Below are 12310 nucleotides of genomic sequence, written 5' to 3' on the forward strand. Positions count from 1 at the left end.
AAGGCAGTGAGAGCAAAGGGGGATGAGCTAAGGCTTTACATTTGTGTCAGAACGAGAACGATGCTCTGTGTTTACGGTCAGCTGCCGAAACTCATTGAAAACAGCTGGAGACTGCAGAGAACGGGATTTCTGTCTGTGCGGTTAGCAATATGAAGCAATGAAGCAGGTAAGGTCACACGTGACTCCACACAGCTACCATTTATTGAGGACGACCATGAAATATGCACTGTGCTTACACACACGCACATACACACACAAATTTAATTCTCACAAACCTGGGAGAGGATAGCTTTAAAGGCTTTCATTTAACCTCCAAGAAAACTGAGTCAGAGAAACTGTCCCAAGGTCACCCAGCTAGAAAGTACCGGAGCAGATATAAACCTATGCAGAGCTTCAGTTGCCAGAACAAAAGCAGTGGAAGGTTGTAGTACAGTTTTAGGAAATAAGAGGTTCGATTCATATTTATTTTTCGGGCACTTCGGCAAGTTATTTCATCCGCATGATCCTCAATTTTCCTTATCTGCAAAATGGTTCCTTTTCCTACTGGGACACTGTGAGTGACTGCATGGACAACAGATGCTTGGCAAGGTCAAGTGAATTAGAAATAAACTCCCATCGCTGGTGACCCTCAGAGAGCCCTGCGTCTCTCCCATCCTAGGGTCTGAGCTGATTATAGATGATCTCACTTCAAAAAAATATCAACAAGGCCTGAAATCTGAAGGGCATCCAAAAATGGCCTAAACAAGCTGTTAAATACCTGCCTATTGTTTCTGTCCCACATGCTTTCAATGCAGGGCCTCAAGTGTGCAAAGGTAGGTGCTCAACAACCGAGCTGCACCCCAGCTTAATTCCCAAGGGTTTTTCTTTAGCACGCGGTGGACTCAGCACTAGGCTTGGAACTGGAGAAGGGAGAAGCCAAACCTCTCCAGGAGCCGCCCTCGGACAGAAGGCTGCCACACACAGGTTCCTTCCCTATCTGGCTCCTGGGTACCAGGGTGTCGCTCCCCGCACGCAGCAAGACTACGCACGGCGGGGGAGGGGAGGGCTCTTCCCGTTCCACCAGGCTGGGGCGCTGCAGCCGCAACCGAGCCGGGGCGGGGCCGAAACTGGGGGCGGGGCCTGGGTGGGGCGGGGCCGGGGCCAGGGCCAGGGGCGGGGCCCAGGGCACGGGGCGGGCGGGTTTAAGAACTCGGCGTGAGCCGACCGGCAGAACCCGGCAGCGGTTCAGCACCCCAGCACCCCAGCACCCCATCACCCCAGCACCCCAGCCCTGAGCCACGCACGCGCCCGGGCCCTGCGCCTCCGTCGCCTTCGCCTAGGGAAGGAGCCTCCCGCGCCATGCCCCGCATAGATGCGGACCTCAAGCTCGACTTCAAGGATGTCCTCCTCCGACCTAAGCGGAGCAGCCTGAAGAGCCGCGCCGAGGTGGGGACAGTTCCAGAGCCGCCTTGGGGCTGGGAATTTTATTGGTGTTTTTTTTTGGGGGGGGGGTGCTGCGGGTACGGTGCGTGGCAAGGGGCGGCGCAGGGTTTCTCCCCGGCTTTGTGCGTCTGAAGCTGGGGTGCTTGCACCCCCTTTGCGCTTCCCAGCACGCGGGGTCCCTGCCAGGGCGCAGACTCGTCTTTAATAAGGGTGCAGATAAAGGGCCCAGCGCGGGCCTGAAATTCTAAAGGAGGCGGTCGGGTCGGTGGGAAGGGGGAGGTTGACGCTGAAACTAGACCACGGAGGAGCAAAGACCCGGTGGCTGATGGATTTAAAAAGGATGGGGTGGGGAGGTGCCCTCAGGAAGAGAAGGAAATACTGGAGCTTGGGGGTTTGAGAGGGACAGAAAGACACGAGCGAACCTGGAGGATTTTGGCTGTGGCTCCCGGTGCTGCTTAGCATCGGGTCCCCCAGGGGCATTTTTGAACAAGTCTGCAGTGCCGGGGGACCCTCCCTATCCCAGTTCAGGGTGAACTTTCTCTTGCCGGGAGCACTCTGGGATGCCCTGTGTGCTCGCGGTCCTTGGTGGGCTCCCCTTAGTCCAGCTCCAGGGAAGCCCAAAGGGCAGGGATGCCTGTGGTAGGAGTTGGTAGCTGCAGGATTTACTGCTTCTGCCTTCATGAGATCAAAGCTTAAGAAACAGTTGGAAACAGGACTGGAAATAGCTCGGGCTGGAGGCAGGGTGGGGTGGGGGAGGGAGGTCAGACCTGAAGGGTAAACTAGTTTCTCGCGGGAAGGCAGAGGTGCCCTGCGAAGTTGTATGCTGGGTCGGTGGCTTTGCGTGGTCTTCTGTAACTGGAGGAGGAGGCTGCGGAACGCTGTCAGGCTGGAGCTGAAGGAGTAAACATGAGAAGGTGGATCTAGCGAATGCTGGCTCCCTCTCCCGTTCCATAAACAAGACCATAAATAAGTCCCTCGGCAAAGATCTCCACTCCAGTGCCCAGGCCTGACTGCAGTGCCCGGTGCTGCCAGCTGAGGGCTTGTTTGGATTAGGGCAGCCTCTTGTCTTAGCCAGTGAGTTGGTCCAGTCACTTGGTCGAAGCAACAGCAGCGGTGGCTGGCTGGAGTCAGGAAGCGGGGGAGGCGTGATGGCTTCTTACCCCCCCTCTGCTTGTCCTTCATTGTGTCACTTAAATTACTAAAGAGCAGGGCAAACTCTTGGAACAAAAATGACCAGTTTAGAGGGCCGCCCTGAGCCTCTCAAAGCATGAGCTGTAGCCAGTCCTCACTAAAACCAGATCAACACAAAATACGGGGATTCTGGCCAGACTAATGTGGTGACCTCACTATGTTTGAAATATTTATACAGAATATAGAACTAAGAAACTTGTTTGAAAGGCAGGTTATGTGTTCAAAACAAGGATATGCTTATTTTCTGAACCAGAAAACTTCTAGGGAAGGTGAAGCATTAAACATTTCTTTAATAGACTGATTGTGTCCTCCCAGGGAACAAACAGTGTGATGTCAGGCGATGCTTGGTTTTGTCATTCGGGCTGATTGCCACTGTTACTGTTGTCCCAGCCTGCAAAGGCACCTTGCAATCTACACGTGTGCACAATGCAAGGAGAAGTCTGTACCCTTGAACTTTTGTCCTATTTTCACCTTGGTGGGAATTTGCCAGCTCTGTGCCTGGAAACTGTAGTTAAGATAGTGGGTATTTTAGTTTTAGTTTTTCTAATGTTCCCCGGGGCAGAAGGCTGCTGCCTGCTTGGCTGTCCCTCAACTTCTGAATTTATCCCTCATAATCTGAATTGACTTACCTCAGTGTCTTGGGGGATGGAGTTCAGCCTATCTAATCTCCTCACAATGTTTCTTCTGTTTTCTTGTTGGTGCCTGAAATTTCTTGTAGGCAGATACAGACGTTTCATTGTATAATCAGCGATTTAAACTGTGTGTATTCTGGTAGAAGTAATACCGGGTGCAAATTCTAGTCCAATGGTGGCAAGCCTAGGGCATGGGTGCTGCGGCAAGCTGTCTGTGTCATTGAAGACTCTGAAGGCTTTGCCCCCAGTGTTAATCAGTGATCAGTGACTGACGTTGATCAGAGTGAGAGTTTGAATGAAACCAATGTGAGTGAATAGAATCTGACTGGGAAAAGTTTTAACAGACGATGACAGCTTTGCCATTGCATAGTTTTGCCCGATTTCAGTCTCAGTGATGGACCACAAAGTGTGAACAGGAGTGGAGAGGCAGGGTGGACCTCTTTTGAGAAATCCTGGACAGTTTCATCAGCCTAGCATAAAAGGATTTGGGGTCAGTGTCAGAGGCAAGGAGTAGAGGCAGGGGTGGTAGAGGTGTCCCTAGTGTGGGGCTTCAGCTGTCACCTAGCTGTCAAGTTCCTGGTACAGAAGCCTGAAGTACCCCAGGGTCACATGAGGCACATTTGAATGATCTTCAGAGGATGTGACCTTTGTATTGAGATAAGACCTTTGTCCTCAGCTGATGCACTGGGGAGCTGGCATCATTTCTTGTCTCCCACAGGACTTCTTTCTTGGGAGCCAGTTTTGACTGTGACATCTCACTGTAGTCCTTAAGCTAGTATGCCACCCATTTGCCATTCTTTGCCCAGAAATGAGTCTGGAAGAGAGGAGGCCTAGGTTTAAATCTAAATTCTGTCACTAATTACTGTATTATCTTTGTGTTACTTTCCCCTGAGTTTGCTATAAAATGTACTGCCCCAAATGGTATGGCTTTATCAACCAAAATTTATACTTCTTGGAAGGTTGCCATCCACGATCCAGATGCCAGCAAAGCTGGTTCCCTCTGAGGGCAGTGAGAGAGAACCTTTCATGCCTCCTGCCAACTTCTGGTTCTGTAGGGGTCCCTGGGATTCCTACTGATGCACCACCCCATCTCTACCCTCATGTCTGTGAGATGTTTTCCCTTTGCTGGTCCAAATATTTCTTCCTTTTCTAAGAATTTCAGTTATATTGGACCAGCACTCTCTCTAAATAACCTCATCTTAACTTGATCACCTGAAAAGATCCTATTTTCCAAATAACATCACCTGCACAGGTACTACAGGTTAAGACTTCGACATCATTTTTGGAGGAGATACATTTCAACTCCTAACAGGCTGTGTAAATTTTGCTCTGTAAAATTAGAGGATTTGACTAGACTTGTTCTTAGGCATGAATGCGTCAGGATTACCTAGGGAGATGCTCCAAATGCATGTATTGTTTCCAGCACAAAGCTTTTCATTTATGAAGTTTGAGGCAGCCTAAGCATGGTCTCAGAATTCCTAAAAGGTTTCAGCTGTGTCGGTGGCTGCCCTGGTCTGACATCTGTTGCCCATTTGTAGGACCTGTGGCTCACCGGTGAGGGTGAGGCTGCTGCTGTGTGCGAACTTTTGTGAAGCCTGAGAGCTGAATGTGAGGCTTCTAGGGGTCAGGTCCATGTCCATGGCACTACACTGTCCCCTAAGCATTGTCCTGCAGAAGGCTGGGGGCAGAACACAGGAACACGCTTAGCCTTTAGCCTTAAGTTAGTTTATTCTATACTGTTGAGTCCCTAGGGCTACAGATGTAAGAGACATGGTTCCAGTACTCAGGTGAGACAGCTAATGAACAATCTAGACAATTGCTTTACTCACTGCCATTCATGTATGTAGGAAAAGGGCCCTGTCCTGAGCCTTACTTGGGGTCCCTGGTGGCACCTGAATGGGCATAGGCTTGTGGCTCTGCTATTCCTTCTGGCACGTGTGCTGCAAGTATCAGGACCCTGAAATCCTTCCCCAGACCACTTCAAGATGATGCCAAAGCATGCCTGGACCATTGTCCCATGCTGCTGGGGTGCTGCTCGGTAACCCCAGAGAGTGGCCAGATGGCAACTGTTTATGGACTTGCATACACAAGAGTGTGCACAGCTGGGGTGCTGGCGTGTGCACAGAAGGGTTCCGGTGAGAAGAGGGCATGAATGGGCACCAGGCTGGCCCCCAGTGCCACCACTGGCCGTGCCTTCCTGGTCAGTGGATATCACTGCTTTTTGTGCTGTGGGAGGGTAGAGCAGTTTGGTTGTAGCAGCTGTTAGCTCCAACCACAACCTTGAATTACTTAGAAATATGCACGTGGGCCTCCCTTTGTACTTTGGAGTCCCCAAAATGCAGGGTGGTTGGGCTGACTCCATGAAGGGGTGCATGGATAGCAGAGTTTTGAGTTTGGTGGGTGAATTTCATTACTTTTTTCCCTCTCAGATGGGTCTTGGGAGACTGGAAATTTCAAGTTGCTGTCATTTCTTTGCTGTGGCAGATGAAATGCCAGGTTTTGTTCTAGAAGGCTTGTGTCTTTAAAGCATTATCTGAGGGAGTAACTGGTTTGTTTGGGAAGTATGTGTCTGAGTAGATAAGGTCAGGAAGATAGTTTCATTTCTCATTCTTAGAATTAATATTGCAAAGAATCTGCCGTATGTTTGTTTTTATGAGGGAGGCATGTGAAATTCAACTTAGGGCCTTTCCTGAGTTACATTCTACCAGTGAGCTATACCTTCTGCCCCAAGAATTCACCTTGTGGAGCTGAATAGCAGTGAAGGGAAGGTTCATTGTCAAGACTGCCCTTTTCCATGGAACATTTTTTTTTGGATACCACTGAAAGGTTTTTGAGTGCCAAGAAAAAGCCATTGTGATCTCAGGCCTGTGCACAGTGTAGTAGCTTAGTCCCTGTGCTGCATCTTGGAATCCAAGAGTAATTTGAGGCCAAGGCACTCTAATTGTTTTAAGCCCTGCGTCAAAATGCTTGAGGCCATTAGCAGCACAGAAAGTTGCAACTAATAGAGTCGCTCAATTAGTTTGCGGAATGTCGATTTAGCTTGCTTCACTGGAGTTGAACCGAGAATCATCCTGAGGAAGCGGAGGAAGGGATGCAGCCCCACAGATGTCCATGAAATGACAGCATCTCGTTTCCCCTCACTTGACAGCCGCTTAGGGCCTCCACGTGATATATGTGACATCGGGAAGCTTTCGGATGTGGAACCCTGGGCAGAGAAGCCAGAGCGGCAGGAAAGGCTGCAGGATCTGAGATGTGGTACAGTGCTTTCCGCCATGAGGCTGATTATAAAGTGCAAGTTGTCTTAAGTGGGAAGAATAAAAGTAGTATCTAGATAAATGCTCAGGAAGCTAGGATTCATGTAGGTCTAGATTTTAGGTCTGCGCTTAGGCAGAAGCGAAAGATTCACACCCATGTTTTTGGGCTGGTTTACCTTGGGCAGTCACTGACCTATAGTGTGATCTGCGTTTGTCGGGGTCCAGCCATGAAAATGACCAATGCACAGTATTTCAAGCAAAGGGTCTAATGTATGGGGATCCTGACACTGCTGAGATACTAAACAGGATATCAAGGCACCCTGGAGATTGTCAATAGCAATAAGCCTTTCCCTGCCTTAGGATAAGGGTCCATGGGAGGCACTGGGTTCACCCTGGGGAAGTTGGATCAGGAGGGCACAAGCCTGGAAGGGACACAACTTGAATACTGAACCGGGTCGGGATGGCCTCTCCAAAGGACAGGCCTGGGACTTGCTCTGGGTCATAGTCCTAGTGATTCTGAGACCACTGGAGCTGCTGCAGTGCCAGGTCCTAGCATGCTGCATCTGCTAAGCCGCTAAGCTTGCTTTCCTGGCCAAGCTGCCAGTCTTGCATGCCCTGAAATTGGAGTTGCAGTAGCATCGGGAGGCCCTCCCTCCAGCTGTTTGCAAGTCACAGGAGCAAGTGTTTGTTTGTATGCACGAGCATATGGTTGCAGTGTACTCCCCTCCGGCTCTTTCAGACCTGCTTATGATTACAAGCCAGCTGCAGAGGTTGAAAGGCTAAGGGATTAATGGTTTGGAGCTCACAGCTGAGTGAATTTGGAGTCCTTGGTTCTAGGGTGAAAGGTGAGAGTCACAGGGATTCTGACAGGAGCAGAGTCACTGTTGGCAGGGAAGTGTGGAGTGGATTTTCCCAGAAGGGGACTGATCCCTCTAGTGCATGAGAGTGGGGAAAAGATAACACGTATGTGGATAGTTAGGGCCAATGTTCCTGAGGCTGGGAATGGAAGGTAGCATGGGATTGGAGAGCTTGATGGTGGAGGGCTCTGATTTGGTGCTTTAGCTTTATGGTGGAATATCCAGTGCCTTGTACTGGCGCTTGAGGATGGCAAGGGCCATATAAGGTTTTGTATATGAATACACCTGCTACTTAGTTTCCTCAGGGACTGACAAGGCATCTCTGGAACACCTGGCTCAACCCGAAGAGAATCCAGGGACCAAGGGTTGGACACTCACTTTGGGATCTTCCTACCCCTCCAAACAGAAATTCTGCATGTAGCATCTAAGATCAAACAATCATTTCTCCCCGCTTTTGGCCAACAGGTGGATCTTGAGAGTACATTTACATTTCGAAACTCGAAGCAGACCTACTCAGGGATCCCCATCATTGTGGCCAACATGGACACCGTGGGGACATTTGAGATGGCAGTTGTGATGTCACAGGTGAGCTCTGCCCTTTTTTTTTAAACTTTTGTTGGTCACACTATGCACAAATTTTCAGGAGCCTCCTGTGGACTCTGTCCCATGCTTTGGTCATTCTCTGGTCTGAATTTGGTTGCAACTGGACACATCCTTTTTGGCAGTGTGGAGGGGACACTATTCCTTCCTCCTCTTTGATCTGGAGATGGATGGCATGCGATTCTGCATTCAGTGAATTAGACTAGATCTGCATCCATTTCTTCTGTGAAAACCACTGAGACAATTTTGGAAATTAGAGATTCAAACAGAAGTTAGAAAACAGGATGAGTATCATATTATAGAAGAATGATGTTGCCTTTAAATTCAAGATGGAGCTTTGTGCTCAGTCTGTGATCTTGCGTTTACTACATAAGGATGTAGAAGACTCCATTGAGCACTACTGGACATCGTGTAGCTCTTCATTCTTGTCGCACTTCTACAGGCTAGGTACCTTTAAGAAGGAAGAAATTGAGGCCGAGAGAAAGAGGAAGGCTCATTTATTCCAGGGCTCTCAGAGAGAGAGAGAGAGAGAGAGAGAGAGAGAGAAAGAGAAGCAGGGCAGGACTCACAGCTGAACTGATTCCAGAGTCTAAGGGATTTGCCACTTCCTCAAATGCAGAGTCAGAACAAGCTCAAAGTTCCTTTTAGCCAACTGCAAACCTAATTGTGGATAAAGGGAGTAGCTGGTTTCTTGGCTTTAGGAAAAATAAAAGAAATATCCCTTTGTAGGCAGAACCTTTTTCCCACACAGGTATATCTGAGGTACCACAGCATCTTATGCATGCTAGATGTGAAATGTTCACTGCTGATGCCCATAGGAGCTGTGTATCTATTTCTGTTGATATGCCTGCCAAGTGCAAAGATAAATCCAATTAGTTGAAAGAGCTTCTCACTGTGGGTAGCAAGTCTAACTGCAGGAAGTGCTGGGACTCATTATTAGGCAGTGATTAGAAGGAAGAGATTCTCAAACAAATTATGAGCTCAAAAATCAGACTAGAGGGTGATCCATCCATGGTCAGTTGTCCTGTCAGTCAACTGTCAGCCACCACTGAACTTTGGGCCAGAGGCTAACACGTTAATTGCTAAAGGAACATAGTCATTTTTTTTTTGTCTCCGCCTTTTCCCTGTTCTGCTGTCAGCAGGCATTGGCACAAATGGACAGTGCATTAATGTGTTCTCTGGTTCTGTAAGTGTCCCGCAGAGGCCCACATGTTAAACACTTGGTTCACAAGACATTAGCTTTAAGAGGTGGGACTTAGCGGGAGATCTTTAGGTATTGGGATGCCCTGTGAAGGGGACTGTGCCATTTCTGTTTTCTCAGCACAGTGATGAGGGGTGTGTTTTTGCTCTGTGCTGCATTGCCATAGACTCAGGACACTGAGCTGAAAAAAACCTTTTGTCTTTGTAAGTCAGTTCTATTTCGGGTATGCTGTTCTAGTGACAGAAAGCTGATTAACACAGTATAAAAATAGGGGGCGTCAGGAAGCAATAAGTAGCCTAGTTAATTCACATGCCTGATTTTAGTCTGTGAAAATCCTATAATTTATTATGCCTGTTTCTTTTCCCGGGACGGTTTCCCACAAATGAGACAGTACACACAGACATAGCTAGCCATGTGTGGGTACTATGGATTTTCCATTTTTAGGATCTACAGAGTGAGTGCAAGTTAATAAAGTTATCAAATGTTGAAGTGAGAAACTGTAGGTGGAGAAATAGCTCCAGAAGTCAGAGAATCCCCAGTTACATGGGATTTGAGGCTGAGCCTGTGAGTCACATTGGACCCGATTCTGGCCTTTGCCCCTTACGAGCCAAGCAACTGCTAAGTTTCTTAAGCTTCATTTCTGCCCACATGGCTGATAATACTATTGTTATGAGAGGGAGATGAATGTCAGTAAAGCATGGGCATAGTGGTCATAGAGGCTCAGAGTGTAGTCCCGGATTTAAGGTTAAATAATTTGAGCAGGGTCTTGCTATGCAGTTCAGGCTGGCCTCGAACTCTGAGCAATCCTCCTGCGTAAGCCTCCTGAGTTCTGGAATTAGGGGTGTGTACCACCATACCTGGTAGGTTTAGCTTTCAGGAAGATGTGTGTTTTGGTTGTGAAGGTAAGACAAAGCTTTGAGGCCCAATTGGGGTTCACCAGAAGTCTGTGTTAGGATGGCCTGTGTGCTGGGCAGGGGCCTGCTGCATGGCTTTCTTTTGGGTCATCTGCTGCTTCTGGCCTCACTCATGTCTGGGACTGGGCTGTGGGTGGTCACTGAACGGCCTTTATTTCTCCCTTGCCTCCTGGCAGATCTGCCTCAAGTCCCAAAGTTGGTATTATTTGATCAGGTGAGAGCAGACAATGGTGATTTCACTGTTACACCTTTGTCTATTTTTGGGTTCCAGGAACATAATTGAAAGTAAATTAAGCCTGAGTGGCAGGAGCAGCAGATGCCTTTGTCTTGTTGGATCACCACCTGCAGATGGAGGAAGCGGAGAGGGCTCCCTGGGCTTCCCATCCTAATGACACGGTTTTGTTTTCCAGCACTCCATGTTTACAGCAATTCACAAGCATTACACGCTGGATGACTGGAAGCGCTTTGCCACGCTCCACCCCGAATGCCTGCAGGTATGACAGCGACCTGGGTTTAAATTCCGAGGGCTGCAGTGGGGCAGAAACTCTTCAGCGATGTCCAGAGCAGTGAGTCAGCAGGGAGGGTCATTGTGGTGTGCAGTCTCATGCCAGTGCCAGGGACTCACAGCCGGAACCTGACTCACAGGGTGAGGACCCGAGGATTTGTCCGGGGAGGGGAATGTGTTTCCTCTTGACAGGTGACAAGTCCTGTGAGCAGAGCTGGAGGAAGACCTCTGTTTCCTGGCTGGCTTTAGGAAGAGCATCTAGTTATAAGAAGCTACTTGTGAGTTGAGTCAGTAGTAAGCCTGCTAGGATAGCCTTTGCTGGGAAGGCAGAGGAGAAGTGTTGTTGAGGACATGGAGAAATTAAAACCCTCTTCTCCTGCTGGTGGGAATATTAAGAGGTGCTGCAGTTTTGGAGAAGAGTCTGGCAGCTCCTCATATGGTTACCCATAAGAATTACCATGTGCAGCACTTGGGAGGCTGAGGTGGGAGCATCGTTTCGAGTTTGAGACCAGCCTGGGCTACAAAGTGAGCTCAAGACCAGCCTGAACTGCCTAGCGAGACCCCGTCTCAAAGAGACAAAAAAAAAAAAAAAAAAAAAAAAAAAAGAATTAGCATGTGACCAGCAGTTCCATTTCTAGATACACCAGCAGAAATGAAAGTATCTGTCCACGTAGAAACTTGTTGATGGGTGTTCATAATAGCATTGTTCATGCTGTTATGTACCCAAAGTAGCAACTACCCAGATGTTTATTGGTGGATAAACTGAAATGTATCCTTCAGATGGCATATTACTCAACCAAAAAAAAAGAATAAAGTACTGATTTATGCTACATTATGAAAGAACCTTGAGAACATTTTGGAAAATGTGGAAAAAAACAGACAAAAATTGCCAAATACACGATTCTGTTTATGTGAATTGCCCAGAGTAGGCAAATCTGTAGAGACAAAATGGACTGGTGGTTGCCTGGGCCTGAGGGGTATTGGGGAGGGAGTTAGGGGCTATTGGTGACAACACACAGGAGTTTTTCTTGGGAAGTCATGAAAATGGTGTAATTATACAAGTCTGAATATGCTAATGATTACGAAGTGTGGGTTTTGGTGGGCGGATCACATGGTAGGTCATTAGCTCTCTATAGAGTTGGTCAATGGTGACCCCAAAGCCCTGCTGTACCCACTGAGTTTCCTTCCAGTGCATTTAGATGGCTGTGAGCCAAGGCTAGCAGGAAGTCTGTCTGGGTCGGACCTTGGTGATTAGGGACCACCTTCGGGTCTTCTCACCACTGACCCCTAGTGTTTTCAGTCTGCCCTGGGTTGATTCGGGATGAGGGGTAAGCTCTCATCAGGATGATATCTCCGAGCCAGGTTGCAGGGCTACTTACTCCCTTGTGATTGGGGAGATATTGGAGGATGGTAATGAAGATCTGCCCCTCCTTCCTGGCTAAAGTTTACAGATAAGAATTCAATTCAGAGCTTGTGAAAGGTGAGGTTCTGTTCTGGGTACTGTCCCCTGAATTAGTTTCACTGAACTTAAGGCTTTTTTCCAAAGGCAGATTTTCAGTGGAGACACAGGCAGAGGGATCAGGGGTGCTGGTGTTGTGGAGGGGCGCTGGGCAGAAGGGGACCCATCGGCTTCAGATTTAAATGAATAGCAGCATAGTTGTGAAAGATCTTGTGAAGCACGTTTTTTCAGACTCCTTGGGAAATTCTGTCCCTTTACCAGGAAAGCAGATTGCC

General features: G+C 48.5%; 1 protein-coding gene across 1 annotated transcript in view; it reads left to right on the plus strand.

Moving 5' to 3' along the window:
* The first annotated feature begins 1187 nt into the window (after positions 1-1187).
* Positions 1188-12310, plus strand: part of Gmpr (guanosine monophosphate reductase) — a 45372-nt gene continuing 34249 nt past the window's right edge. The window contains exons 1-3 of the mRNA XM_023564716.2: positions 1188-1425; positions 7822-7941; positions 10482-10565. Of these exons, the coding sequence (XP_023420484.2) occupies positions 1339-1425; positions 7822-7941; positions 10482-10565 (291 nt within the window). The 5' untranslated portion in view covers positions 1188-1338. The remainder of the gene's footprint in view (positions 1426-7821; positions 7942-10481; positions 10566-12310) is intronic.

The sequence above is a fragment of the Cavia porcellus genome, unplaced genomic scaffold (assembly GCF_034190915.1).
Source record: "Cavia porcellus strain 051 isolate PalLab524CR breed Dunkin Hartley unplaced genomic scaffold, mCavPor4.1 scaffold_13, whole genome shotgun sequence".
NCBI lineage: Eukaryota > Metazoa > Chordata > Mammalia > Rodentia > Caviidae > Cavia > Cavia porcellus.